Source organism: Ochotona princeps, chromosome 13, assembly GCF_030435755.1.
Source record: "Ochotona princeps isolate mOchPri1 chromosome 13, mOchPri1.hap1, whole genome shotgun sequence".
Lineage (NCBI taxonomy): Eukaryota > Metazoa > Chordata > Mammalia > Lagomorpha > Ochotonidae > Ochotona > Ochotona princeps.
Genome location: NC_080844.1, coordinates 43067595 through 43094429, shown reverse-complemented (window position 1 = coordinate 43094429; position 26835 = coordinate 43067595). Strand labels below are relative to the sequence as shown.

Sequence of the window (26835 nt, the reverse complement as noted above, 5' to 3'; positions counted from 1 at the left end):
TACCATTCCATATATATTAAACTCTGAATGTAAATGGCTTAAGCTCAATCAAACGCCATAGATTAGTAGATTTATAAACAAAACCCATCTGTTTATTGTCTAGAAGATAACACACTTCACCAACAAAAACCAGCGGAAACTATATCACATGGGTTTTGTTGCTTTCAGTTAGTTTCATCTCTTCAAAACACTTTCTTCTGATTAAATCATTCAATGACTCGTAGATCACAGAGTAGCATCATTTTCTTCAAGAAAGTTCTTGCTTTTCATTTCTTCAGCTACACGTCAGTCATTTAGTAGCATGTTGTTTAACTTCATGGTGTTGTTAATTTCTTTTTTCTTCCTGATGTTGATTTTGTTTTGTGGCTTTTAATTTAAGGGGATGTACAGTAGCTGTGTAACGGAGACTGTCATATCTAGTCACATGTCATTTAACTTCACGGCATTGTAAACTTCTATTTTTCTTTCTATTGTTGATGTTATATTATGACTTTTCATTTGAGGGGATGTACAGTAGCTGTGAAATGGAGACTAGCATCCAGATGTGAGGATACAATGTAGTATGCATTTCTACTTCCAGACAAAGATGGATTTACAATGAAACTGTTTACTATATCTTGACAATAGGATGCTGGACTCTCTGCCATTGTCCATGCCCGCAATGATGGACATATGACTGTGTATGAAGAACTATACTTTAGTAATGATATAGAGGAACCAGGTTGGAAGGGAGGGTATTGGGGAGGGGATAAGGGAAATGCCATGAGCCTATGGAACTGTATCATAAAATGATAATAATAATAAAATGTAAAAAAAAAGAAATAAATACATACATACATACACACACACACACACACACAAACACTTTTTAAACAACTACTAAGGCTGCTACTGTGATTCAGAGGGTTAACAAACTACCTGTATCACTGGCATCCATGTCAGTTCTTGTCCTTGGCTGTTCCACTTCTGATCCAGCTCTGGGAAAGTATTAGAAGATGGCCCAAGTACTTGGCCAGCTGTATCCATGTGGAAGACAGACACCCAAGACTTTTGGCTTCAGTTTGGTCTGGCTTCAGTAACTGCAGCCATTTGGGGAGTAGAAGATCTTTTCTTTCTCTGACTGCTTTCTGTTTTTGTCTGTCTGTCTGTCTGTCTGTCTCTCTCATTTGTTTTAATTTTAAGCCAGAATTACAGAGTAGTTCAAGTAATTTCAAGTAATACTGATCAGGATAGTTTCCTGGGTGTTGACTATTCCGGTTCATTTTGGTGTGATATAACAAACTCCCTAGGGGAGAGGAATTGAGACTATGACTCTATCCTGACCTTTATTCAAGGTAGGTATTGGGGCTTAGAAGATCACTGACTTCAGTTCACATGCTGTTGGTTGTTTTAAAGACACATTTCCTAAACTCTATTTCCACACATTCAAGATTATTTCATGGTTCAAAAATTAAAGTTTCAAACTATACTTCCACAAAAAAAGGCGGGGGCAAAATAAAGCAATCTTTTTGTATTCTGATTCTTGAAAATCAAGAAATTATTGTCACAGAAATTTCCCCAAGAGGCCAACACCATGGCTCAACACCTTCAAGCAATGGCATTCCAAATGGGCACTGATTCATGTTCCAGCTGCTCCACTTCCCATCCAGCTCCCTGCTTATGGCCTGGGAAAGCAGTTGAGGACGGCCCAAAGCCTTGGGACCCGGCACCCACATGGGAGACCCGGAAGAAGATCCTAGCTCCTACTCCTGGTTTCAGATCAGTTCAGCTCTGGCTGTTGCAGCCAGTTGGGGAGTGAACCAGAAGATGGAACATCTTTCCCTTTGTTTCTCCTCCTTCGTAACTCTGACTTTCAAATAAAAATAAATAAATCTTAAACAAATAAAAATAAATCTTAAAAAGTTTCCCCACAAATGTCTTCTAATATTTCTACATTTACTGAAATGTATCTTAAAAGCATGTTTTGATATGTGGTCCTGATACATCCCAGAGCTTTTTTGGTTCTGAAATACTTTATAGCAAATAAAGATCAGTATGTGCCTGCTGATTTTGAGGTGTATAGTCTGTAACATCTCAGCGTCAGCAGAAGTATTTTCAGAAGATTTTGAAGATACCATAATTTTCTATTTCAATGATATTTTGTTTCAGTAAAACAACTGGTATTATTAGCTATGAAATGAACAGACACTCTAGAAAGACACACCATAACCTTCTTAAACTCTCCCTGAACACCAGCAATAGTCTGAGGACTAGGATACCTCAGTGGGAAAAGCCTGCTTACTGGGGCCAGTGTTGTAGTATAGCAAAAAAGCTGCCACCTGTGAATGCCCATCTCCATAGAGGCACCTCTTGGGGACTAGACCACTCCAATTCCTCCCCAGCTCCCTGATACGGCCTAGGAAAGCAGTGGATGTCAGCCTAAGAAGTTTGGTAGGAGATCCTGAAGATGCTCCTGGCTCCAGCCTGACTACGCCCGCATCCCTGAATGTCTCCCTCTGTCTTCCAAGTAAATAAATATTTTCTAAAAATTGTGAAAAGTGTTAAATACTGTACATTTACAGGAGCAAATAATTTGATACTAACGACCAAAAAAATTTTTTTTAACAATTACTCAAAATTTTACCTTAATTTTAGTTCTTTACGCTGTGAATTTGATGACTGTTTAAAAATGAAAGAGCAATCATTCCTTACAGATGTTTGAAATCTATCTGCACCAAGTTCACATGCAGATTTAACCAACAGTTCAGTAGAAAGCAGCTGTTCAGTCTAATGGTTAAGATGTCACATGGGCCTGGTACAGTAGCCTAGTGGCTGAAGTCCCAGCCTTGCAAGCACGGGGATCCCATATGGGCACCGGTTCTAAACCCGCTTCCCATCCAGCTCCCCGCTTGTGGCCTGGGAAAGCAGTTGAGGACAAAGCCTTGGGACCCTGCATCATGTGGGAGTCCCAGAAGAGGCTCCAGGCTCCTTGTTTTGGATTGGTTCAGCTCCAGCCTTTGTGGCCACTTGGGGAATGGATCTTCCTCTGTCTCTCCTCCTCTCTGCTCTCTGTATTTCTGGCTTTTCAATAAAAATAAATAAAAATTAAAAAAAAAAAAAAAGATGTCACATGGATGCTCACAACCTATAACCGAGTTCAAGTTCCAGCTCTACTCCCCACAAGTTACTGCTAATGCACATTTTGGGAGGCAGCAAGCAGTGGTTCAGTAGTCATTTACATGGATGACCCACTGAGTCCTCAGCTCTCAATATTGGTTTAGCTCCACTATTGCAGGCATTTGGAGTGTGAACTATAGGATGAGAAAATGTGCCAGCACTTCGTTCTCTCCCTCTCAAGTAAAACAGGTAAGAAAAATTTAAAGCTAGGGGAGGGTGTTGTAGCACATCATGTTAAGCTATTGCTGGAGACATCTACATCAGCAAAGCCAACTTGATTCATATTTACTTGGCTTTTGATCTAGCTTCTTTCCAATGTATCCTGGGAGGCAGCAGAAAATGGCTCAGGTGCATGGGACCCTGTTACCCACATACAGATGTGGACAGAGTTCTTGCCTCCCGGCTTCAGCCTGAATCAACCCTGTTTGTTGCATGCATTTACGGAGTGAACCAGTGGATACAAGATCGTTCTCCCTTCTCTATCACTCCACTTTTCAAGCATATGAAAATAAACAAGTAAATAAATAAGATTTCTGGACACTTTCAAGAAACAAGATGTTTCTAAAATCTGTATGAAAATACAAAAGGATCTAATGCAGTATAGCTAAATCTCAAAAAAGATGGCAGTTTTAAATACTTAAGATTTCTGATTATATAACAAATTTCCAATTTTGGAATGGAGAAATACTTGAGTTTCAAAAGTACTTCAGAAACAAACACAAAGTCCAACAGGAACACGGGCAAGAGTGTAACATTAGTCACCAGGGAAATCAAAAACACAATGCCATATAATTCATAAGTACTACAACGTTCAATGGGGGCTCAACTGGCTAATCTTCAGCCTACAAATGATGACATCCCATATGGGTACTGGTCCACATCCCACTGCTCTACTTCTCATCCAGCTCCCTGCTTATGGCCTGGGAAAGCAGCAGAAGATGGCTCAAAGTCTTAGGACCCTGTACACGCTTAGGATCTATTGCATCCACTTAAGGAGTGAACCAGAAGATGGAAGATCTTTCTCTTTGTCTCTCCTTCTAGAACTCTGCAAATCTGCCTTTCTAATAAAAATAATTTTCTTTAAAAATGAAGATTTGTCGGGCCTGGCGGCGTGGCCTAGCGGCTAAAGTCCTTGCCCTGAACGCGCCAGGGATCCCATATGGGCGCTGGTTCTAATCCCGGAAGCTCCACTTCCCATTTAGCTCCCTGCTTGTGGCCTGGGAAAGCAGTTGAGGATGGCCCAAAGCCTTGGGACCCTGCACCCGAGTGGGAGACCTGGAAGAGGTTCCAGGTTCCTGGCTTCAGATCAGCGCAGCACTGGCCATTGCAGTCACTTGGGGAGTGAATCATCGGATGGAAGATCTTCCTCTCTGTCTCTTCTCCTGTATGTATATCCGCCTTTCCAATAAAAATATTTTTTTAAAAAATGAAGATTTGTCTTAAAAAAAAAAAAACAACTTTTGCTTTGTTGCCCTGCTGAAGACAAGATAGGTCACCAGCAGATCTACTAGAGCCACCTGTGAATGGTTCCTGTTCTTGCTGCTTGTGCTCAAACCAGCATGATCTGATCTGGAAATGCAACCTGAACACATGCCTCCAGTGTTTCTGTCAGTACACCAAGGATACTGGCTTCATCAAGTTGGATTATGTCATTATCCTTGAATGGATGCTCTAATATCGACACTTTGAAAAATCATGCTAGCTCTCTGCATACAAAATAAGGAACTGCAATTTAAAATAGCAAAAAAAGTGTTCAAAACAAAAAAACCCAAAAATCAAATATTGATGAGAACGTGGAATAACTGAACCCTCACCGCTGGGGAATGTACTGTGAATATATATAATCTCTGTATCATGTTTGGCAGTTTCATGTTAAACTAAATATGCAGAGAATCAAGATGGCAGAATAGGGCATGTACAGTAACTGTGTCATGGAGACTATCATATTCAGATGTGAGAATACAAAGCAGTATGCATCTCTACTTCCAGACCAAAGATGGACTCTGCCATTGTCCATGACAGCAATGACTGTGTAATGACATAGGGGAATTCAGTGAAGGGGGAGGGAATTGGGGAGGAGGCAAGGGAAATTCCAGGGCCTATTGAGCTGTATCACAAAATGATAATAAAAAGAAGTAAAATTTTTAAAAATAACAAACTAAACATGCATCAAATCATCTATTCTGACTCAGTAATTAAATTAGGAATTTATTAAAAAATATGAAAAAGATTCCACCAAAAAAAAACTTGAATAGAAAATGTCTTTGGCCGCCTGATTTATGACAACTACAAGGAATCCTAAAGTCCAACAGAATGAACTGTAGCAGGTGCACACAATGGAATATTATTTAGCAATAAAAACAAATACTCAGGATACATCATTTACAAACACAAATTTGGGGTAGGACGAGCAGTGACTTCCTCAATTTGATTGTGCTAATGGCTGTAGAACTGTTAATAAAGACATGATAAATTATGTATATAATGAAGAAACGATAAACTGATGTATGTGACGTTGATTATAGCTCACATCCACTAAAAAGGGAGTGAGCTATTAATAAATATACCCACATGTAAACAGAAGCCATACATAACAGTACATACTAAATGATTCCTCTTAGGAAGAAAAGAATATGGTCGGGTCTGGTGCTGCACTAAGCCGCTCCATCAGCATTCCATATAGGCACTGGTTTAAGTCCCACATGCTCCACTTCTAATTGAGCTCTCAGGTAAAGTCACTGAAAAGAAGAAAAAGATGGCCCAAGTATTTGGGCCCCTGCAACAAGAGCAGAGATCCAGAAAAGGCTCCTGGCTTCGAACTGGCCCAGCTCTGGCTGTTGAATCATTTGAGGGCATAAACTAATGATACAAGATTTCTCTACTTCTCTGTCTTTCGAATCTCTCAAAATATTATATATGTTTATTTGAAAAGTAGTAAGAATCTGGGTAAAACCAAGTGATAATAACATAAATTATGGTGTAGTGGGAAGCTGGCTGGAAATGGACATTAGCAAACTTTCTAGGAATCTGGATGTATTCTTACCTTACTCTGAGCACAGATTACAGGGGTATATACAAATTATTTCAATAAAAAGAATAAAAAGGGCCAACTCAAAAGAACTGACATGTCATTGCACATCTCCAATGACAGAACTATACAGCCATGCATTTGCAGAAATTTCCAGTACCCAAGGGCAACTGACTTTCATTCCTAGATTTTAAAAATAATGTTCACCCAATGTCTTTCTTTCAATTTCCCACATATCAACTTTTCTAAAATTTTGAAAACAAAGAATTTAAGTATTCCACACCCAAAACTGGGTCTTCTAATTTAGCATGTTTGTGTGCTAAGTGCTGGAAAGGGAATACAATAATTTATATACCCTAAAGCTCTAGAGGAAAACAATACCTAGTTTTCCCATCATCTGAAAGCATATGCTAATATTGTCTATAAAAATCCTTTCTATACACCACTATTTCCCTAGTTAACTCCTATTCATCTTTTAACTGTTGATTAACTTTTTCCTAAATTCTGTATTTTTTTTTTAAGATTTATTTTTTTATTGGCAAGGCAGATATACAGAGAGGAGGAGAGACAGAGAGGAAGATCTTCCATCTAATGGTTCACTCCCCAAGTAGCCGCAATGGCCGGAGCCGAGCCAATCTGAAGCCAGGAGCCAGGAGCTTCTTCGGACACAAGTGCAGGTTCCCAAGGTTTTGGTCCATTGTTGACTGCTTTCCCAGGCCACAGACAGGGAGCTGGATGGGAAGCGAGGCCGCCATGATTAAAACCAGCATCCATATGGGATCCTGGTGCATTCAAGGTGAAGACTTTAACTGTTACACTATTGCGCTGGGCCCGTAAATTCTGCATTTTTAATGCTACATTTTTCACTATGCCTCCCATACGCAACTATATTCTTACTGTGATAATGACCTTGCCTCTCTTATTAGACAAGAGGTGTACTGCAAGCAGGAGCTCTCTGCTTTGGATATCACCATACCCACCACAGTGTTTAACAGCTGGTAGAAATGCTCATCAGACATCTGGTTCAACGAACAAATTCAAAATGTAATCCAATCGGGCCCGGCAGCGTGGCCTAGCGGCTAAAGTCCTCGCCTTGAATGCCCCGGAATCCCATATGGGCGCTGGTTCTAATCCCAGCAGCTCCACTTCCCATTCAACTCCCTGCATGTGGCCTGGGAAAGCAGCCGAGGATGGCCCAATGGATTGGGACACTGCACCCGTGTGGGAGACCCAGAAGAGGTTCCTGGTTCCCGGCTTCGGATTGGCGCAACACCGACCGTTGCGGCTCACTTGGGGAGTGAATCATCAGACGGAAGATCTTCCTCTCTGTCTCTCCTCCTCTCTGTATATCTGGCTTTGTAATAAAATAGATAAATCTTTAAAAAAAAATGCAATCCAATCAAACCGTCTAAACAAACACTGGTCTCAAGGCAAACAAATGTTTTCTCCTCCTTTAAAACATCCATTCTAAGTTAATATGTCTATTTAACATGGAACATTTTGGATTAACATCTATGAGGCTCCCAGTATCTACTTCCTTGTCAACCTAGCTAACATACGATGTCCTCTGCCTGCAGGTTCCTTCTTAACTGGGAATACTTGAGGCCAGCACTGTGGTTCAACAGGCTAATCCTTTGGCTTGCAGAGACAGCATTCCATACAGGTGTTGATTTTAGTCCTAGCTGCTCCACTTCCTATTCAACTCTCTGCTTATGGTGTGTGGAAAAGCAGAGGTTAGCTCAAGTTCATGGGCCCTTGCACCCAGGTGGGAGACAAGGAGGAGGTTCCTAGTTCCTGGCTTTGGACCCGCCCAGCTCCAGCTGTTTTGGCCATTTGGGGAATGAATCAGTGGATGGAAGACTGATCTCTCTCTGCCCTTCAAAATACATATTTCAAAAGAAAAAAGAAGTGTTTATAAAGCAATAAACACTTCAAAATTAAAGCAAATTAAAAGCAAACTTGGGAACATTTATCCTTATTACCTTTAATCTGTTGTGTATTTTAATATGTGCTTTGCATGTAGTTTCTAAACTAGCAGACTTAATGAAATAAAGTAACAATTTTAACGTACTCAGCCAAGACAATATTTAATGGCACATTTAATATTTAATAGCTGTAGAAACAACTACTGAGGAACAAAGATTCATGATCAGACTACTAACATACTCAAACAGTACCTCAAACACTCAGTAAACAGATGCTAAGAAAATGAGGTACCAAAAATAAAAATACAATAGTGAGGTTAGACACAAAAAGCATCATAAAAGAGATCCAGCATTTTGTAAAACCGATTAAAGAAAAGCAAAAAATGTCTACAGTATTATATTGACTAGGTAACAATTATTTCACCAACTGCCCAAAAATACAGAAGATGAGGCCATTGGGCAAAATTTAAACAATTTTCTTCAACTCTTTAAAGTAGTTAAACTCCAGCTGCAGGCAACTTCCTAGCGAAGTTGACCTACTGTACCTAGGCAATGTTACACTGCTAGGAGAAAAGCAGCCACGGCTGGCAGGCATTCTGGGCCTGGCTGATGCCAAATTTGTGTTAACTATACCAGTGTACCATTTTTTAAAGATATGAAAGTGAGGAAGGAAGGTGAGGAATTCCAGGCCAGGACATACCACCTGGGCCCCCAGCCAGGAGGGCTGCAGAATGCCTGGGAACAGAGTATGGGAAAGCATTAGGGTGAGCAGCTGAGGGCATGTTTAGCCAGGGAGATGACCAGGGTGGGGCCATTCACTTGCATCTAAGCTAGGGAGTTGAGATGGAATGCTTTACAGGGGGGAAACCAGAGAGCCAAGGTAACTCCCTACAAGAGAGACCTGGGTTGTACTAAATAGCACTGCCAGCTGCCCACTGATACATGCCAAAGCTGGGGATGGAGAGCGTGCCTGGTTGGACCATGCCATAGTACCCACCCATAACTGCTGGGGAAAGGCATTGGCCATGTCAGCCTGGGCCCCAGCACCCACAAGAATGCAAGAGAATCTGATCTGGGGCGGATTCTGTAGGGATTTGTGGGCTTACCATTAGTGCTCACAAGAACCAGAATTGGTAAGGGAAAGACAGGGCTAGGCCATGGCACCCACTGGTTCACATGAGAGCCAGATCAGGGTTTGTGCCAGGCTTTGCTAAGCTGCAGCATCCACCAGTGAGAGCCGAAATAAGCTAAGCTACAGTATCCACCAGTGAATGCCAGGACTGGGGGCCAACCATGTCAGCCTGGGCTGCAAAAATGGCCAGCACATTCCAGATCCAGGGCTGGGAACCGGTCTGATAGGGAAATTTGGAGGACTCCCCTACTAGGCTACAGCTCTTGTTGGTGAGTGTGAGAGCTGAGACTTGGGGCAGGGCAGACCAGGCCAGGCTGGGCCAGTTCACAGCACATATTGGCACAACCGAAAACCCACCTGAGACTCAGACCAAACCAGGTTAGACTTCTGCACCCACTGGAGAGCTGGGTCTGGGGGTGGACCATCTCGGACTGGGTGGCAGCACCCAGTTCCATACATGAAACCCAGACCTGGAGTCGGTCTGGCAGAGGATCTTTGGGGACACCCCTGCTGAGCTATTGCTTCTACTGGTGAGCTTGAGAGCTGGAGATGTAGATGAACCAAACCTGGGTTAGGATGCCACACCAGCTGGCATGTACCAAAGCCAGAATGGTTGCAAGTCAGCCTAGTTAGGCAGCAGCACCTGGGAACTAGTCATGTCAGGCTAGACTGCGGTATCCCCAGGCAGGCACAAGATCCAGGGCTGGGAGCAGGCCTGGCAGGGGAGCTATGGGTATTCTGCTGGTGGGCTGCAGCTCCTGCTAATGATCATGAGAGCCAGAGCTGGGGGTGGGTCAAGTTGGTCAAGGCAACAGCACACTTTGGCATACATGCAACTGGATCTGGGGCTGGGTGGGTCTGAGCTAAGCCACAGCACCCATGGGTATGCACAAGAGCCAGAAGGGATGCAGAACAAACCGGGCTAGGTTGCAGCACATGCTGGCGCATGTAAATACCAGGGCTGGGCACAGGCCTCTTGGAGGTCATTGGGGTTGCCCCCACTAGACTGTGGCATCCACTGGTGTTAAGACCAAGCCTGTAGCAGGCTGAGCTGGCTAAGCCACAGCACTCATTATTTCACATAAGACATGGGGCTGAGGGCAGTACTGACCAGGCAGTTGTATCATTAGTATGTATGTTGGCTGATGTAGGTGACAGAGCAACCTGACCCTGCACTGGCTGGCACATACAAGAGTCAGTCTGAGGTCACCCCAGGCAAGGTGTCTTGGGGAAATCTCCAACTGGATAGCTGGACTCAAACTCCAGCCACAGGTAAAATCCCAATGTATGTGGTTCAGCCTTAGAGTACATGTTCTAGGACTGGGCCTCCTCAGTTGCTGATGCCTGTGCAGTGGACAGCATGCATGCTTAGATACACAGAAGGGACATGACAGCCAGTTCATCTAGGCCAGTAGGGGATGTCACTATCTTGGCAGATTATGGAAAGCAGAACAGACTGGACAACACTCCTGGCCAAGCTCTGCATCATGTTCCTGGGCCTGGGGATGCACTATGATCAGCCAAAAGGCTTTGAACAGATTTTCTCAACCCGAGTGCAACAAAGGCAACTGCATCTCAGAACTAACAAATCTATTCAAGAAACACCCTTGAAATACTCTTTCCCCACACTGCGGTCTCTATAGGGTGTCATCAAAGGTCTGTCCCTTATCTCTGGGTGCTGATGTGATTTGACATCAAGGAGCAGCTCCCTCCTCTTCCCCCTCTGTGGACACAGGAGAAAGGAAAAAATGAAAGATTTGTTCCATTCACCTTCCTCTATGAAAAAAAAATTTTGTTCCACCCAACTTCCTCCCTGCCTCCACTCCTTCCCCTCAGACTCACATGAGCACGCATCCCTTTTAACTAAGAGAACAATATTAAAAATAAAATTTTAAAAACTATACATAAAGAGAATTATTTATTTTACTTGAAAGTTTGGGTGACAGAGATCTATCCCCAAATGGCTACAATAGCAGGAGTTGGGCTGGTACAAAACCAGGAACCAGGAGCTTTTTCTGGGTCTCAACACGGGTGCAGGGCTCAAGTACTTGGGCCATCCTCTGCTGCTTTCCCAGACCATAAGCAGGGATCTAAAGCTTTCCTAGACCATAAGCAGAGATCTGTATTAGTAGTGGAGCACCTGGAACTCGAACTGGTGCCCACGGGATGCTTGTGCCACAGGGAGAAGATTAATATGCTTTGCCACCATGCTGACTATATAACAAGATATTTCATATGTGATGATTAGATGTAAGGGGGGAATTTTTTAAAGCCTGATTTAAATTTTGTAAACAAAAACTGAAAGTATAGCAAAATGCTTAGGGACAGGTATTCGGTACAGTGGTGAAGACACCAGTTGAGATACCCACACCACATCAGAGTGCTTACTTCTGTCCAGTCTGTTTTGGTCCCAATGAAGCTTTCTGCTAATGTGCACTGTGGGAGGCAGCCGATGATGACTTCAATACTTGGGTCTCTGTCACCCACTGGGAAACCTGGTCTGAGTCCAAGGCTCCTGGTTTTAGTCTAGTAGACTGAAGATCTCTGTCCATACCGCTTGCTCTTTCTGTATTCCAAACATGAATTAAAGAAAATTAAATCATGCTAACTAAAAGAAATAGCATCAGGGAAAGGAGGAAAGAAAATATAACACAGGAAAGAAAATACAAGTTGTACTTTTATACTAAAAAAAATTAGCTCTTTTGTCATTTATAAAAGACTTAGTTTAATTTAAAGTGAGGACAAGGCAGGAAACAAGAAGCAGCAGGATGAGTGCTGTGACATACAAAGTTAAGCTGCTACCTGCAATGCTGGCATCTCATTGAACACAGGTTTATGCCCCAGCTGCATAGCTTCCAGTCCAGCTCTCTGCTAATGCTCCTGGGGCAGCAGCGCAGGCTGGGCCCCCATGGAAGATAAGGCTCACACTGACTTGGGCCTGACGCAGTCATGAATGCTGCAATAACTGGGGGAGTGGACCAGTGCAAAGCAGATCTCTCTGTAACTCTGCCTTTCAAACAAAATAAAACTTAAAAACTGATTATCATGCCTATGGTTTTCAAACAGAGTACATATTTTAAAAGTCACAGTGGTAAAAAGCACAGGGTTTTATAAAACATACTTAGAAAGGCTCCCAGTACTGGGGCCAATGGCATGGCAGGCAAAGCTGCTGGCTGAGGTGCCAGCATCCTAAATAGATGCTGGTTCAAATCCTGGATGCTCCACTTCTGATCTAGTTCCCTGCTAATAACTTGTGAAATCAGAAGACGGTGCATGTGTTTGGGGCCCTGGTCATCCATGTACGACACCCGTACGAAGTTTCTGGCTTCAGATTAGCCCAGACTTGCACCCATGTGGGGAGCAAGCAGTAGATGGATGGTTATTTCTGATCTCCCTTTCTTTGCAACTCTGTCTTTCAAACAAACAAATCTTTAAAAATATATAATTTCTACATAATAGTGTTTGAGAATTAGTCATGAAAATTAATCATATAACAAGAATAAATCTACACTCTTTCTAAAATAATGTTTAAATCCCTAGGGGGGAAAAAAGGCAAACACTGCCTGAATCCAATATATCTAACCCCTTATCTATGCCACAATGTCTGTTACATATTCTTAACCTCTCCATTAACTTACATTATCTTTTAAATGAGCAAATCTGTCACTAACTTAATCTTCCTAACATTTTTAAAAAGATTTACATATTTGAAAGAAGAGCTGGAGAAAGAGAAAGAGATCTTCTATCTGAAGGTTCACTCCCTAAATGGCTGTAATGGTTGGCGCTAGACCTGTCCAAAGCCAGCAGCCAAGGAGCTTTCTCTGGTCTCCGTGGATGTAGAAACCCAAGCACCTGGGCCAACATTTGTTGCTTTCCCACATGCCTTAGCAGGGAGCTGGATCAGAAACGGAGTAGCCAAGATTCACACTGGCACCCGTATGAGATGCCAGCATTGCAGGCAATGTTTTACTCACAACACTGGCCCTGTTTTAACAGCTGACCAAAGCAACTCTTTTTGGTTGGACTGTCATCTATGTGACCTCCATTTTTAAGAAAACCTAAGCCCCACATATTTATTCGTAGCTCCTGAAAGCTCCTGCCTAAACTCTTCTCACCCAACAAGAAAAATTTTAGCTTTGTTTTTCTATTTTTATCCTATTTATGCATTTAAAAGTGCCTTTACCATCAATTTCTTTGATTTGGAAATATTCTGTAAAGGTAAGCAAAGATAATGAGGCCAAGAGACGTTATGCTCTAGGTAAGAATATACACTTAGAGCCATTAGTCTTTATGAAACTGCTTTAAGTAGATACATCTGAATTTCTGAATCCCAGATATGCCTTTATAACAAGTACTGCAAAGGAAAAAGTTGTACTCAGTAAACATACATACGGAACTTTGCTGCACTAAGGCTTACAGAGCAAACGGTTTTCTCACTTCATTCACTCTTATTTTACTTTTAAAGTCAGTCAAAATTCAAGTTGTTGGAAATGACTCCATATTTCTTATCCAAAATTCTCAATGAAGAACAAAAACTACATTTAGATAAAGTACCATTAAAATAAAATTACTAAAGATAATGGTGAAGTTCCAAATAAATGTTAAGTAAAATTTTAATGCACTGACCATCTGAACATTGGTGATACATTAAAATCATTTTGAAAAGACATTAAATATTCATAGGGAAATGACTATTTCAAAGATGTTTTCAGTAATGACTATCAATGATTTATGGGATTCTTAATGCCTATCAATGATTAAAGTATCACTTATACAAGTGAAACTGTCAGCTTCCTTACTGGCTGAATGAAAACTCATATACGTTAAAACTCATACACTCTGACACATAAGATTAGTAGTCCATTAGTCAAATCTCAAACAAGCCACATCCCATCAAAGGAAAATACAAATACTTATGTTCCTTTCATTTTTAATTCTTAGTGAAAGTAAGGAGCTTCTGATTTTATTTCGATGGAAATATCCATCCTTTGTCCAATATTACCTTTATTACATTATGTTCCTCTGCCTGCTAAAGGAAACACCATCAGTGATGTATGAGTTATAAATTTTAGAATTCATTTTTCCTCAGAAATCAAATCCACATTTTAAAATTTGGCAAATTCTCAGCAAGTACACACTACTCAGCAACTTCCCTTTCTATCACACATTAAAACATGCATTGCCAAATGCACTAGTTCCAACATCCAGCAGCACGCATCTTGACCCTAATGTGCTTCCTCTTGTTCGTCAGTCCAGATCACCAGGTCTCTGGGAAGGAACAGAAGACCAAACTCCGATGCAATGTTACTGTAAGGGCTTTGCTGGTCCACACTTAAGAAACTTGAAGCCTACAAGCAATAGCCCTGGGACTTGCTTTGCTATCTCTCATCTCCAAGCTCAGTCATTAAAGCAGCTAAACATTCACTTCAGAAGTTTATTTAGTTCTAAATGCCTAAACGACCACCAAAAAGAAACAAACAAAACAAGACAAAACAAAACAAAAAAATTTCTAGAAGAGAAAAAGAAAAAAAAAGTACTGTAACTACTGAAAACATGACCAGGCATTCAATGCTAGGCCAGATAATAGAAAGTGATTTATGGTTAGACTTATGGGTAACGAAATCCAAAATCTTGGGCCCGGCAGCGTGGCCTAGCGGCTGAAGTCCTCGCCTTCAACGCCCCGGGATCCCATATGGGCGCTGGTTCTAATCCTGGCAGCTCCACTTCCCATTCAGCTCCCTGCTTGTGGCCTGGGAAAGCAGCCGAGGACGGCCCAATGCATTGGGACACTGCACCCGCGTGGGAGACCCAGAAGAGGTTACAGGTTCCCGGCTTCGGATCGGCGCGCACCGGCCCGTTGCGGCTCACTTGGGGAGTGAATCATTGGACGGAAGATCTTCCTCTCTGTCTCTCCTCCTCTGTGTGTATCTGGCTGTAATTAAAAAAAAAAAAAAAAAAAAATCCAAAATCTGGGCCTGGCGCAGTGGCCTAGTGGCTAGGGTCCTCGCCTTGAACGTGCCAAATTCCCATGTGGACGCTGGTTCTAATCCTGGCCTCTCCACTTCCCATCCAGCTCCCTGCTTGCGGCCTGGGAAAGCAGTTGAGGGCGGCTCGATGCCTTGGGACTCTGTATCATGTGGGAGACCTGGAGGAAGTTCCTGGCTCCTGGCTTCATATCAGCGCAGCACTGGGTGTTGTTGTGGTCACTTGGGGAGTGAATCATCGGATGGAAGATCTTCCTATGTCTCTCCCCCTCTCTGTATATCTGCCTTTCCAATAAAAACAAAATAAATCTTAAAAAAAAAAAAAAAGAAAATTCCAAAATCTGGATTTACATAAAGTGGTAAGTAATCAGTAACTGGAAACAAAGGTAATAACCTAAAAACCCCCAAAACAAAAACCCTTATAAAAAGGGCCCCTGGCCCTGTGCGATTGCCTAGTAGCTAAAGTTCTCGTCCTGCAATGCACCAGGATCCCATATTGGTGCCAGTTCTAACCCAGTGGCCTCACTTTACATCCAGCTCCCTGCTTGTGACCTGGGAAAGCCCAAAACCTTGGGACACTGCACCTACGTGGGAGATCTGGAAGAGGCTATGGACTCCTGTTTTCTGATTGGCTCAGCTCCAGCTGTTGTGGTACCTCTGGGAGTGAACCAGCAGATGGAAGATTTTCCTCTCTGTTTCTCCTCCTTTCTGTTTATTTTACCTTGCAATAAAAATAGATCTTAAAAAAAAAAGTCCATAAAATTTAAGATTAAAAAGTATCTGATTCTGGGCCTGGCATGATAATATAACAGCTAAGCGCTCATCTTGCAAGCACCAGGATCCCTTATGGGTACTGGTTTGTGTCCCAGCTGCTCCACTTCCTAATTAATTCCAGGCTTATGGCCTAGAAAAGCGATAGAAGCTGGCCCAAAATCTCAGGACCCTGCACTCTCGTGCGACACCTCAAAAAAGCTCCTGACTCCTCATTAGCTCAGCTCTGGCCCTTGTGGCCATTTGGGGGAGTAAACCAGAGGATGGAAGATCTTTCTCTGTTTCTCCTTCCCTCTGTAAATCTGATCTGCCTTTCCAATAAAAATAAATAAATCTTTAAAAAATACGAGTATCAGACTCTGTGTTTCAATCCAAGGTCTACCACTTCACAGCTCAGTGACCACAAATAAAATCATTAATCTCCCTAAATCTGTTTCTCCACTTGACTGGCATACATGAAAGCTTTTAAGAGATATTACTAACTGAATTAGTAAAACAAAAGCAAAAAACTTACATACTTAAATGATACTTCACTGGAAAATTTTCTTTAAACTTCTTTCCCTTGAACTGGGAATAATTTTTAAAACCACATGAAAAACAAGGAAGCATGAATGCTTGCAGAGGCAGACCTCGTGCACTACGGCTAAAATGCTCTCTGTGTCACCTGCAGTCACAATGAAGTACCTGGGTTCAAGTCTCCACTCTACTTCCATTCAATTTTCCTGTTAACATGCACCCTGGGAAGCATCAACTAACAGGTCAGATTGTTGGCTCCTTGACTGTGTGCTGTGGCAAGCCAAGCCTCAGCTATTTTGAGCATTTGGGGAGTGAAACTGTGATAGGAAGCTCTCTTTCCCTTTCAAATACATAAGTAAATATTTTTTAAGTGTCAATGTAGATAACTGTGCTGTGGCACAACAGATTAAGCCATGCTTGCAACACCAGCATCCCATACCAAAGTGCCAGTTTCTGTTTTGGCAGCTTTCACTCCCATTTAGCTTCCTGCACGTGGGAAAGCAATGGCCCAAAAACCTGAGTCCCTGCTACCTTAACATGAGACCAAGGCAAGAGTTTCAGGGTCTGACTTTGGATCAGCCCAGATCAGCTGTTGCAGCCATTTGAGGAGTGAATGAAAGGATGGAAGAGCTCTGTCTCTTCCCCTCATTGTCACTCTGTCTTTGAAAGAAATAAAATGAATCTTAATTTAAACATTTTAAGGGCTGGCAATAGGCAAAACCACCTTGTGCAAGCCCTAGTATCCCATGTGGCTGATGGTTCATGTCCTGGTTGCTTCACTTACTTTCCAGCTTCCTGCTTGCAGCCTGGGAAAGCAGTCAAAGATGGCCCAAAGTTTTGGAACCCTGCACCCATGTGGGAGACCCAGAGGAGGCTCTTGGCTCCTGGATTCAGACCAGCTCAATTCCAGCCACTACAGCCATTTGGGGAGTGAAACAGGAAATGAAAGATCTTTGTCTCTTCTTATTACAAATCTGCCTTTCCAATAAAAATAAACAAATGTTAATATTTTTCTTTCAAAAATATGGTATTGGGCCTAAATTTTAGCCTAGTGGATAGTCCTTTCCTTGCATGCACCAGGATCCCATATGGGCACTGGTTTATGTCCTGACTACTTCACTTCCCATCCAGCTCCCTGCTTGTGCACCAAGAAAGAGCAGAGGAAAGCCCAAAGCCTTGGGACCCTGCACCCACGTGGGAGACCCAGAAGCAGCTCCTGGAACCTGACTTCAGATCAGTTCAGCTCTTTCCATTGTGCTTGGGCAGTGATCCAGCAGACAGAAGATCTTTCTCTCTGTCCCTCCTCTCTGAAAAATCAAACTTTCCAATAAAAAATAAATTAATCTTTAAAAAAAAAGGCAAGAATTTAGATTTGGATACACGAAGATATACCTGTCTTGCTACACAGTTCCACCAAATATCTAATAACTTTAACTCTTAGAAAAGGATATCTAAGAAAATTTTAAAGTTTTCTTATTCTTATTTATCATTTCTATAAAATGAGATTTCACATTCCACAATACATATTCAGCAGCACAGGTATCCCTCTCCCCCTTACTATCTTTTCCTAAATTATTTCAATAGCATAATCATTTGCTTCACACAACAAGCTTAACTTTCTGATATAGTATGACACAGCAAGAAGAAAAAAAGAGAAAAAAGGGTTAAAGACCTAAATTACATACAATAAAAGTAAATGAAAATGAAAATCCTTCTATTACTCATGAGTTTAGACTCTTGCTGTACACAGCAGTTAATTCCCTGTATGCTAATCTCATAGAGGTTACACTCTGTGGTTTGTCTATTAGTTGTCACAGCTTGGGGAGACTATACAATATATGTCTTTTGGGGACTGCTTATTCACCAAGCATAATGGTTTCCAGCTGCGTCCATGTTGTTGCAAACAATAAAGATTTTATTCTTTTTATGGCTGAGTGGTATTGCATGGTGTGCATGCACCACATTTTCTTTATCTAGTCATCACTGGATGGGTATATGGGTTGGTTCCATCTTAGCAAGTACGCAATGCAATGCTTACAAACATGGGGTTATAGGTAACTCTCTCCTATGTAGATTTCCATTTCTGTTATACATATTTCCAGGAGTGGAATGTTTAGGTCACATGGTAGATCTGTTCTCAAATATCTGAGAAATCTCCATGTTGTCTTTCAGAATGTTTGCACTAGTTTACATTCCTATAAACAGTGGATGGATTACAGTATCTTATCCCTTCATCCTTTCCAGCATACATACAACAACAACACACACATAGAGTTAAATTTTTATTTAGTTGAGAGGAAGAGAAAGTTCACACTCATGCTTTCATTAACTGGATCTCTCTAAGAACCCACAACAGCCAGGTCTGGGCCAGGTCCAAGTCTGAAACCTGGAATTGCAAACAGATTTCCCACAGGGGTGACAAAGGGTCAAGCATTCAAGCAGCAAGAAGCTGGTTAGGAAGAGCAGTAGCCTTAATTCAAGTCAGCACTCCAATGTGGGATGTGTAAGTCCCAAGCAATGGCTCAAATTCCCTAAACCCTGGCAAGTCTTTCTTGAACAACTCTGTTTAACTGGGATTATTCTTCAAATGGCATCCTGTAGTTTAGCCCTTGTTATATTATATCTGCTTATCTGTTAATACGAAATTGTGTTCAAGCAGAAGGTATAATAAAAAAAAATGGAGGCATATACTAATAAAGGTCTAGTACCCAAAACATTTAAACACTTACAGCTCAACAACAAAGCAGCTCAATTAAAACATGAACAAGACATGTGTATAGACAAGTCTCCAAAAATAGCCAAAAAACATATAAAAAGATCCAACATTAGTCATTAGGGAAAATACAAAAATCACAATGAATTACTACTTCAAACCCACAAGGACATAGTTAAAAAAATAAAAACGTTGGCAATGTGAGAAAACCGAAAGTCTCACACATTGCTGATGGGAACACTACAGCCACTTCAGAAAACCGCTTTTGCCAGTTCCTCAAAAAGTTAAAACACAAAGTTATCCTATGATACAACGATCACATACTAGGTATACATTCAAATGAATTAAAAACATGTATTTACAACAGCATTAGTCATTAGTAACAAGGAAGTAGAAATTCAAATGTCCAATGATTGCTGAATGGATAAACAAAATGTGGCATGCCCACACAATGCATTACTTAGGCACAAACAGGATAAAAATTCTGACACATGGAACATGTAAGAAAAACCATGAGGTGCTGGCATGATAGCCCAACTGGTTAGTCGTTTGCCCACAAGTGGAAGCATCCCACATGGGCACCAGTTCGTGTCCCAGCTGCTCCACTTCCCATCCAGTTCCCTGTTTATAGCTTGGGAAAGCAGTAAAATATGACCCAGTCTCAGGACCCTGCACCCTACAGGAAGCTCCTGGCTTCTGGTTTCACATCGGCTCAGCTCTGGCCCTTGTGACCATTCAGAAAAACTAAAAGAAAAAATTAAAAACTACAAAAACATACTAAGACATCAAAAGGCTACTTATTATACAATAACAACAACAAAAAGGCCACTTATTCTATGATTCTATTTACAGAAAAATTCCCAGAACAGACAAATCCAGACATAGGAAGCAGGTGAGTAGCTGCTAGGAGCTGGTTCAAGGAAGGAATGGAAAACAAGTAACTGCAAATAATTCTTATTTGGGTAACAAAAATTTACTGGGAGCAGGGGTTGTGGTGCCAGCAGACAAAGACTCCATTCGGGAATCCCACACATCATCTCAACTCCCAGCTACTCTGCACTTTAAATCCAGCTTCTTGTTAAGATGCCTGGGAGACAAATGATCATCTAAATACTTCGTTCCTAATTTTTAAAAAGCAAGAAGAAATTGACAACACTATTTCTTTTCACTTTCGAAATATAAAGAACAAAATAGAGACAAACATTGCAAGTTTTAAATAAATAAATAGGTAAACAAATAAAAAAATAAATAAATATCTGGTTCCTGCCACCCTGAAGGGATACCTACATGGAGTTTCTGGCTCCTGGCTTTGGCAATGATCTAACCCTTAGCTGTTGTGGGTATTCAGGGAATGAACCAATGCATGGATGATGTGACTGTCTTTAAATTAAAAATAATTCTTCTAAAAAATGTTATAGAATTAAACAGGATACTTGCAGAGCTGGTGCTACGACTCAACTGGCTAGTACTTAACCTCTAAATACCAGCATCCCATACGGGTGCTGATTCGTGTCCCAACTGCTTTAATTCCCAAATAATTTCCTGTTTGTGGCCTGAGAAAGCAACAGTGGATGACGCAGGACCTTGGGAACTTGCACCCACGTGGGAAGCCCCAAAGAAGCACCTGTCTACCTGCTTCAGATCAGCTCGGCTCCAGTCACAGTGGCCATTTGGGGAGTGAACCAGTGGATGGAAGGAAGATCTTTCTGTCTCTCCTTTCCTCTGTGAATTGGCCTTTCCAATAAAACAAACAAGCCTTAAATAGGATAGTGATACTTGTTTAACCTTATGAACAAATTAACTGTAAACCAATTAAATTCAGAAGAGTGATTTTATGTTTTGTAAGTTATATCTCAAAAAAGAAAAAATATGAAAAACTGGATTTGCGATATTCCTTAATGCAAAAAATAAGTGAATGAAACAAGATTCTGCTGAAATTACTTCTAAGGAAACGTCTAAATGTATGAAATATGAAATAGTAAAAAGATCTCTTAAAATATTTGCAGATAGACTTTAGGATTAATTTGTGCAGTTAAGAAGTTAAGCTTTTAACTTCAAGCTACAAAAAAACAACAGCTTTGTTTATTCTCATCTATGCAACATCACAGACTCAGATTCTACACAGCAGATGGATGGCAAGGAAGTAAGGATCCAGACAGGCAGGCATAAAGGAAGCAAAAATGCAGAGGTTCAGCGGGACATCAAAACAGACCAAGTTCCTCTGTCCAATCAGTCTGCATGCCAGCAAAAAAAGAAACAAAATCAAAATCTTACTCTCTAACCTATATCTTTATTTGCCACACTTAACTATATCTTGTTTCCAAATACTAAATCCAACACAGTCAGAAGTTTACCAATACTAAGCATATTCTAAGAATTACTTTGCCATTCTTTTCATAAAATTTCAAAAACAGGTTTTGTACAGAGGAATAAGGTGTAACCTTCAACTGAGCCTACTTAGAGTGCCATTGTAGATAATATTCCTTTCTCTGTCAGGGCAGTTAAAAAGCATTTGGTATTGTTTTAGAATCAGTGAAATACTTAAAAAGAAACATTTTCCCTCTAAGCCAAAGAAACAAGCAAATCAAAGCTGCTTAACAAAAATTCTCCACTTACGTAGTAAAAGTCCTATAACCTACCTTTACAAACCCTATCACGTATACGCCCCTTTCCCTTACCATAGACTAGAATTTTAACAATTCACCGTTATCCATTTTTTCTTTTTGCTCACCCTGTCTCTCACAAATGAAATCCCTGTTTTCAGCAAAAATCCACCCCCAATATGAGCTTCACCTGGAACTTCATATCTTTGCATAGTCACCGAACACACTGCATTTTCTCTAAGAACAAAACGGTTCCTCGAGTTTAGGGCAGTTTCCCCAAGCATTCTTACTTGCTCACGGTGCTGGGACAAAGCAGACAATAAATACTTAGATGAATTAAGCATTTATCTAACAGTGCCTTCTGTCCCTAAAAACAGCACGTATTACTAAAATTGCACTACAGACATTCAAAAGTGGCATTTTCCCCCACAGACACTGAATAATCAACACAAGAATTTCCAATCCATTCTGTATAATAACCCCATAATGACAAAAAATGAATTGCTCCAACTATAAGTATATTTGAGAGACTCAAGGCAATAGGAAATAACTTTCTGTAACTCATAGAAACTCATCCTATGGTCCTTTGTGAATAAGCTAGAACTAAAAATGAAAGTACTATAGCTTTCTGCACATTGGGAAGGGAGCTGCTTGAGAAATACAGTCAGGGTGAGGAGCAGTACAGCAAGAGGTTACATCCCATCAGACAGCAGAGCTTCTGTCTTCCTGGAGGTGTTCATCAGGGTCCCAAAGGACCTCCTTAGTAAACTGATCACCAAACACCCATCTTTATCACATTCAAAGTCCAACCCCTGCAGGTCAGGCATCTGTAATCTGCAAAGCCCAGCAAAAACATGACACTCAAAAGGGGTCAGATTTTGGATCTCCAGATGAAGAATGCTCTACCAGTATAAACCACAAAAAGTTTCCAAAATCCAAAACACTTGTGTTTCCCCAAGCATTTTGGATAAGCGGCTAAACTTGTACTAACTCTGATTGAACCAAACCAACCACAGAATCACCAACTCTTATTATCAGCACCACCCTTTCTTCACTAAAATAAAAGGGGAGGAAATCAGATTTTGAAAGTGAGAATTCAAAAAGAAAAAAAAGGTGAGAATTTATTTTTAACCCAAACTACTGTAAATTAAAATCCTTTAAAAACTAAATGGCCCTTAAGTATTTAAGAAAATCAGCTAAGAAAATCAAACAAAAGGCTAACTATTCAGAACCAATCTCACTCCTTAAAATGAAAGAGGAATTACTACATGGGACAGTAAACAACACAGCCACCTTTTGGATTTCATGAAGACCACTTATGAATATAGGAAGTTCTTCATTCACAATCTCCTCTTACAGAACAAAACCATACATATAAAAAAACTAAGAGAACAATTTATTTTAGCAGGGAGGCTATCGATAATACACATTGTTCAGGGTAAAACACTGTTTTGAACTCTGAACTCTGAATTCCTCTTGGACTTTACTATCTCAAAAGTGGGAATTTGGAGCTAAAAGTATGTTCTTAAAAAACTGATCTCTAGATTAAAATGTTCCTTCAAGAACATAAACCCAAATCTTAATATCAAACAGATACTTACAGAAATATTTTATGCCATAATACTAAAACCAAACAAAAACCCTAAAGCAGGAATAACTGACCACTAAAGATAGCTAGCAATAACTGATAAAAACGGGGCCTGAGGCAGAAGGCAGAGATTCAAAGCGAACAATTATACTAATACAAACAACTTGTCAAAACGACGTGAAATAAACCAACATTAACTTCAAAATCTACAGGCTTATATTTGTCCATTGCAAAACTTTCTAAAAACAAGTAGCCAAATACAACAACTAAAAATTTTGCGTTTTGTATTAACCCACAATTCTATCAACACATTCACTTTATGGTTCTCAAAACCTCCCAGATGTGTTCTCATGTGATGGTTACTACTAACACAAAAAGGGCTTAACCCGAGAAAATATTTCAGCCAACGTACGACAGGTTTGAAAAAATAAAACAAGCAGAATTATGGATAACTGACAGCCAAAAAGGCCGTTTGCTGGAGGAAAAAGAAGCTAGGCTTGGGCTGACAGAATTTTAGAATGCAATCACAGGACAAATTATACCAATCCATGCTTTTACTGGACAACCAAAGTGCTTTCCGACGACACCTTAAAGCATTGTTGCCTATTGGGAGTGTTGATTTTGATATTATGGTCTAAATTCTTCACAAAACTCACCTAGCACATTTTGATGAATACCACAGAACTGGAGAGGCTTACGTGGTTCTAGGTAAAGGTTACCTTATTTTTCACTTGTTTAAAGTTTGTTTTGTTTTTCCATCTATTACAGAAAACATCCCTCGTGGGACATTGTAAAGGGCAGACCCTCCTGTCAAGCCAGAGGAGTCCAACACAAAGACGTGCAGCTAACCAAGTGCTGTAATTCTTCCAAACTGAGCCTCCCCACAACCCCTCCACCCTTCCCCCCAACAGATATGTCTATTAAGTCAGTGTCTGTTCGCCCCCTCGCACAACAAAGAGAACTTCTCACCGCATGAAATTGCCGCTGAATGGACACCAGAAAGCAGGATTTGCATAATTCCTTCCAACGAAACCCAGTCGGGGAGGAGGGGGACGAGGGGCCCAAGCGAACGGTACCATCTCCTAGATTCTGCTGGGGAAGACCTGGTTCCCAAGAATATGCGGCGGGGGCTGGGGGTCCCGGAATTCTGGGCCTCCCGGAGGACTGGGCGTGGAGGACCACGGACGGCGAGAGGTCATCTCCCCCAAACATCGGCAGCGGAGCAAAGACCGAGAAATAACAATGCTAGAGGACACGCGAGAGGCAGACACAGGGATGGGCCGGGGCTGGGGGCGGCGGGCGGGGCGGAGACACCCACACGGGCCACTTACTTTTTGGAAGGGGGTTAAATATATGAGTTAAGCCCTTATGGTCCCGCCGGCCGCCGCACAGAGGGAAACGGGACCTTGGGAGAGAAAAACAGACAAAACACACAGCGTGAGAGGCGCAGCTCGGCCGCCCTCCCTCCCGCGGCGCCCGATGGCCCCCAGAACACCCGGACGGACGAGGCAATCCGCGAGGCGGCGGCTCCGGCCAATCCCGGGCAAGCGTTCGAGAGCCACCCTCGCCGGGACTCCTCGGTCCGGCCGGTCCCACACCCCCCGCCGCCGCGCCGCGCCGCACACACCGAACACAAATACGCACACACCAACCCGTGCGTCCAGAACTCCCTGCCCGGCCGCCGCCGCCGCTGCTGCCCCCCGCGGCCATGACACCCCACTGGGCTCGGTCAGACGGACCCGGGGCCTGTGACAGCTCCGGCTCCCTCCGCCCCCATCTCCACCTCACGCCTCGCACACGCCCGAGCGCCGGGCGCCCGCCCGCCGCCAGCCGCGCGTGCACGCGGGGACGGAGGGGGGGGCACGCGCGGCCGCGCGTGGGGGAGGGGCGCACGGACGAGGTCAGCGGGGGTGTGGGGTGGGTCCTCGCCTCTGGACCCCCGGCCCTCGCGGCCACCCCTCGTCCAGCCGCAGCTGCCGGCGGCGGCGACACCGCGGGGCGAGTCTCCACAATGGGCCGGCGGCGACCGGGCGCCCGGCGCGTAGGGGGGAGGGGAGCGGAGGGGAGCGCCGGGCTGCGCGGGAGGGGGAGGGGGAGGGGCACGCGCTCCCGCCCGCGAGCCCGCCCCGGGGAGGCGCGCGGAGGGGAGGGGCCGGCGCGCGCGCCCGGGCCGCGGGAGGAGCGCCCGCCCAGGGGTCGCGCGCGCTCGCACTCCGGGGGGTGGGGGAGGGGGCGCCGGAGCCCGAGAGGGCGGGCGGGCCGGAGTGGCGATCGCCTCTGCCCCCGGCTCCCTCCCTCGTCCGGGGGGGGGGCAGTGGGCGGCGGGGCGGCCTCGGGGCCCGGCGGCGGCCCGGCGGAGAGTCTCACCTACACAGTGAACGAGCTTGTGGCGCCACGAGTCCAGTTCTTGCCGAAAGCCGCGTCTCTCAACTGAGCATTGCTGCCGCCTACACACCCTCGCCATCTTCTGCCGCCCGCCCGGCCCTGCCTCCGCCGCGGCTCCGCGCACGCCCAGCCGCGTCGCCCGGGGCCGCGCACGCACCCGCGGCCTGGGCGTCGCGCCTCCCGCCGGGGGCGGCGCGGGGGCAGGGCCGGCCTCACCTCGCCGTGGCCCCGGCGTGGCTCTGGGGCGGCGTGGGTCCGCGCGCCGCCGGCCTGCACGCACCGTGGCGCCGCCCGCCGGGCCGCGGTGGCTGCGCTGCTTGACCGCCGCCGCCTCAGACTGCCTGGGCGGGCGCCTTCCCACGGCCGGGGCTCAGCCCCGCGCCGCCCTCGCCAAGTCCCCCAAGGCCATGGTTACCCCTTCCTTCCCTGGGGCTTTTTGTGTTTCTTTTCTGCGTCTTTTTTTTTTCAAAGCCAGGCCCACTTATCACTCCCAACGTACCTATCGCTCGACGCCAACTGTTGCAAGTTCCGCATAACTGCTCCTCTGAACTTCGTGGTCGGAACTGCCCCTCCCGGAGCCTGCTCGAGAGGCGTACATAAGAACGAAAGCCCGGGGGCCCGGGGAGGCCCTGAGGCTTTCAGAGGTGAAGAGGACGCGCGGTGTCAAGTCTTTGCAAGACTTGGCCGACATTCGTGAATTAAAAGACAAATTTACGACTAGGAGGAGGCTTTCGATAGCTAGGCTGGTACCGCGCCACAGTCTCACAGGCGCTCAGAAAATTGTGGGAAGGAGAGGCTGGCGTCTCAAGAGAAGGTTCGAGTAGAACTATTTCGAACAGACTGTTGGGAAGTGCTCTAATTCCCAAAGTCAGGCCAGGTTCTGGAAGAGGAATGTGTTCGAGGAGGAAGGAGATTCCCAAGTGCCTCCTGGAAGAATCACCTTGCACAGGGAGCTGTCTGTTCCATTTAAACATTGGAAAGATGGGGAAGCGAAAAGAAAAGGTAAAGGAGAGAAAGTGGGGGAGGGGAGGAGA

The 26835-nt window shown here is 43.5% G+C and overlaps 1 protein-coding gene across 6 annotated transcripts in view; it reads right to left on the bottom strand.

The window, feature by feature from the left end:
• Window positions 1-25930, bottom strand: part of LCOR (ligand dependent nuclear receptor corepressor) — a 93511-nt gene extending 67581 nt beyond the window's left edge. Inside the window, exons 1-2 of one of the 6 annotated variants that reach the window (XM_058671632.1) lie at window positions 25788-25913; window positions 24748-24821 (exon numbers count right to left, since the gene is read on the bottom strand). Coding sequence is in view for 3 of the 6 variants with exons in the window: in XM_058671630.1 (XP_058527613.1) it covers window positions 25784-25880 (97 nt within the window). In the remaining 3 variants the exon portion in view is untranslated. The other 5 variants (XM_058671634.1, XM_058671633.1, XM_058671630.1 and 2 more) reach the window with 5 other exon arrangements.
• Between the last annotated feature and the right edge of the window lie 905 nt (window positions 25931-26835).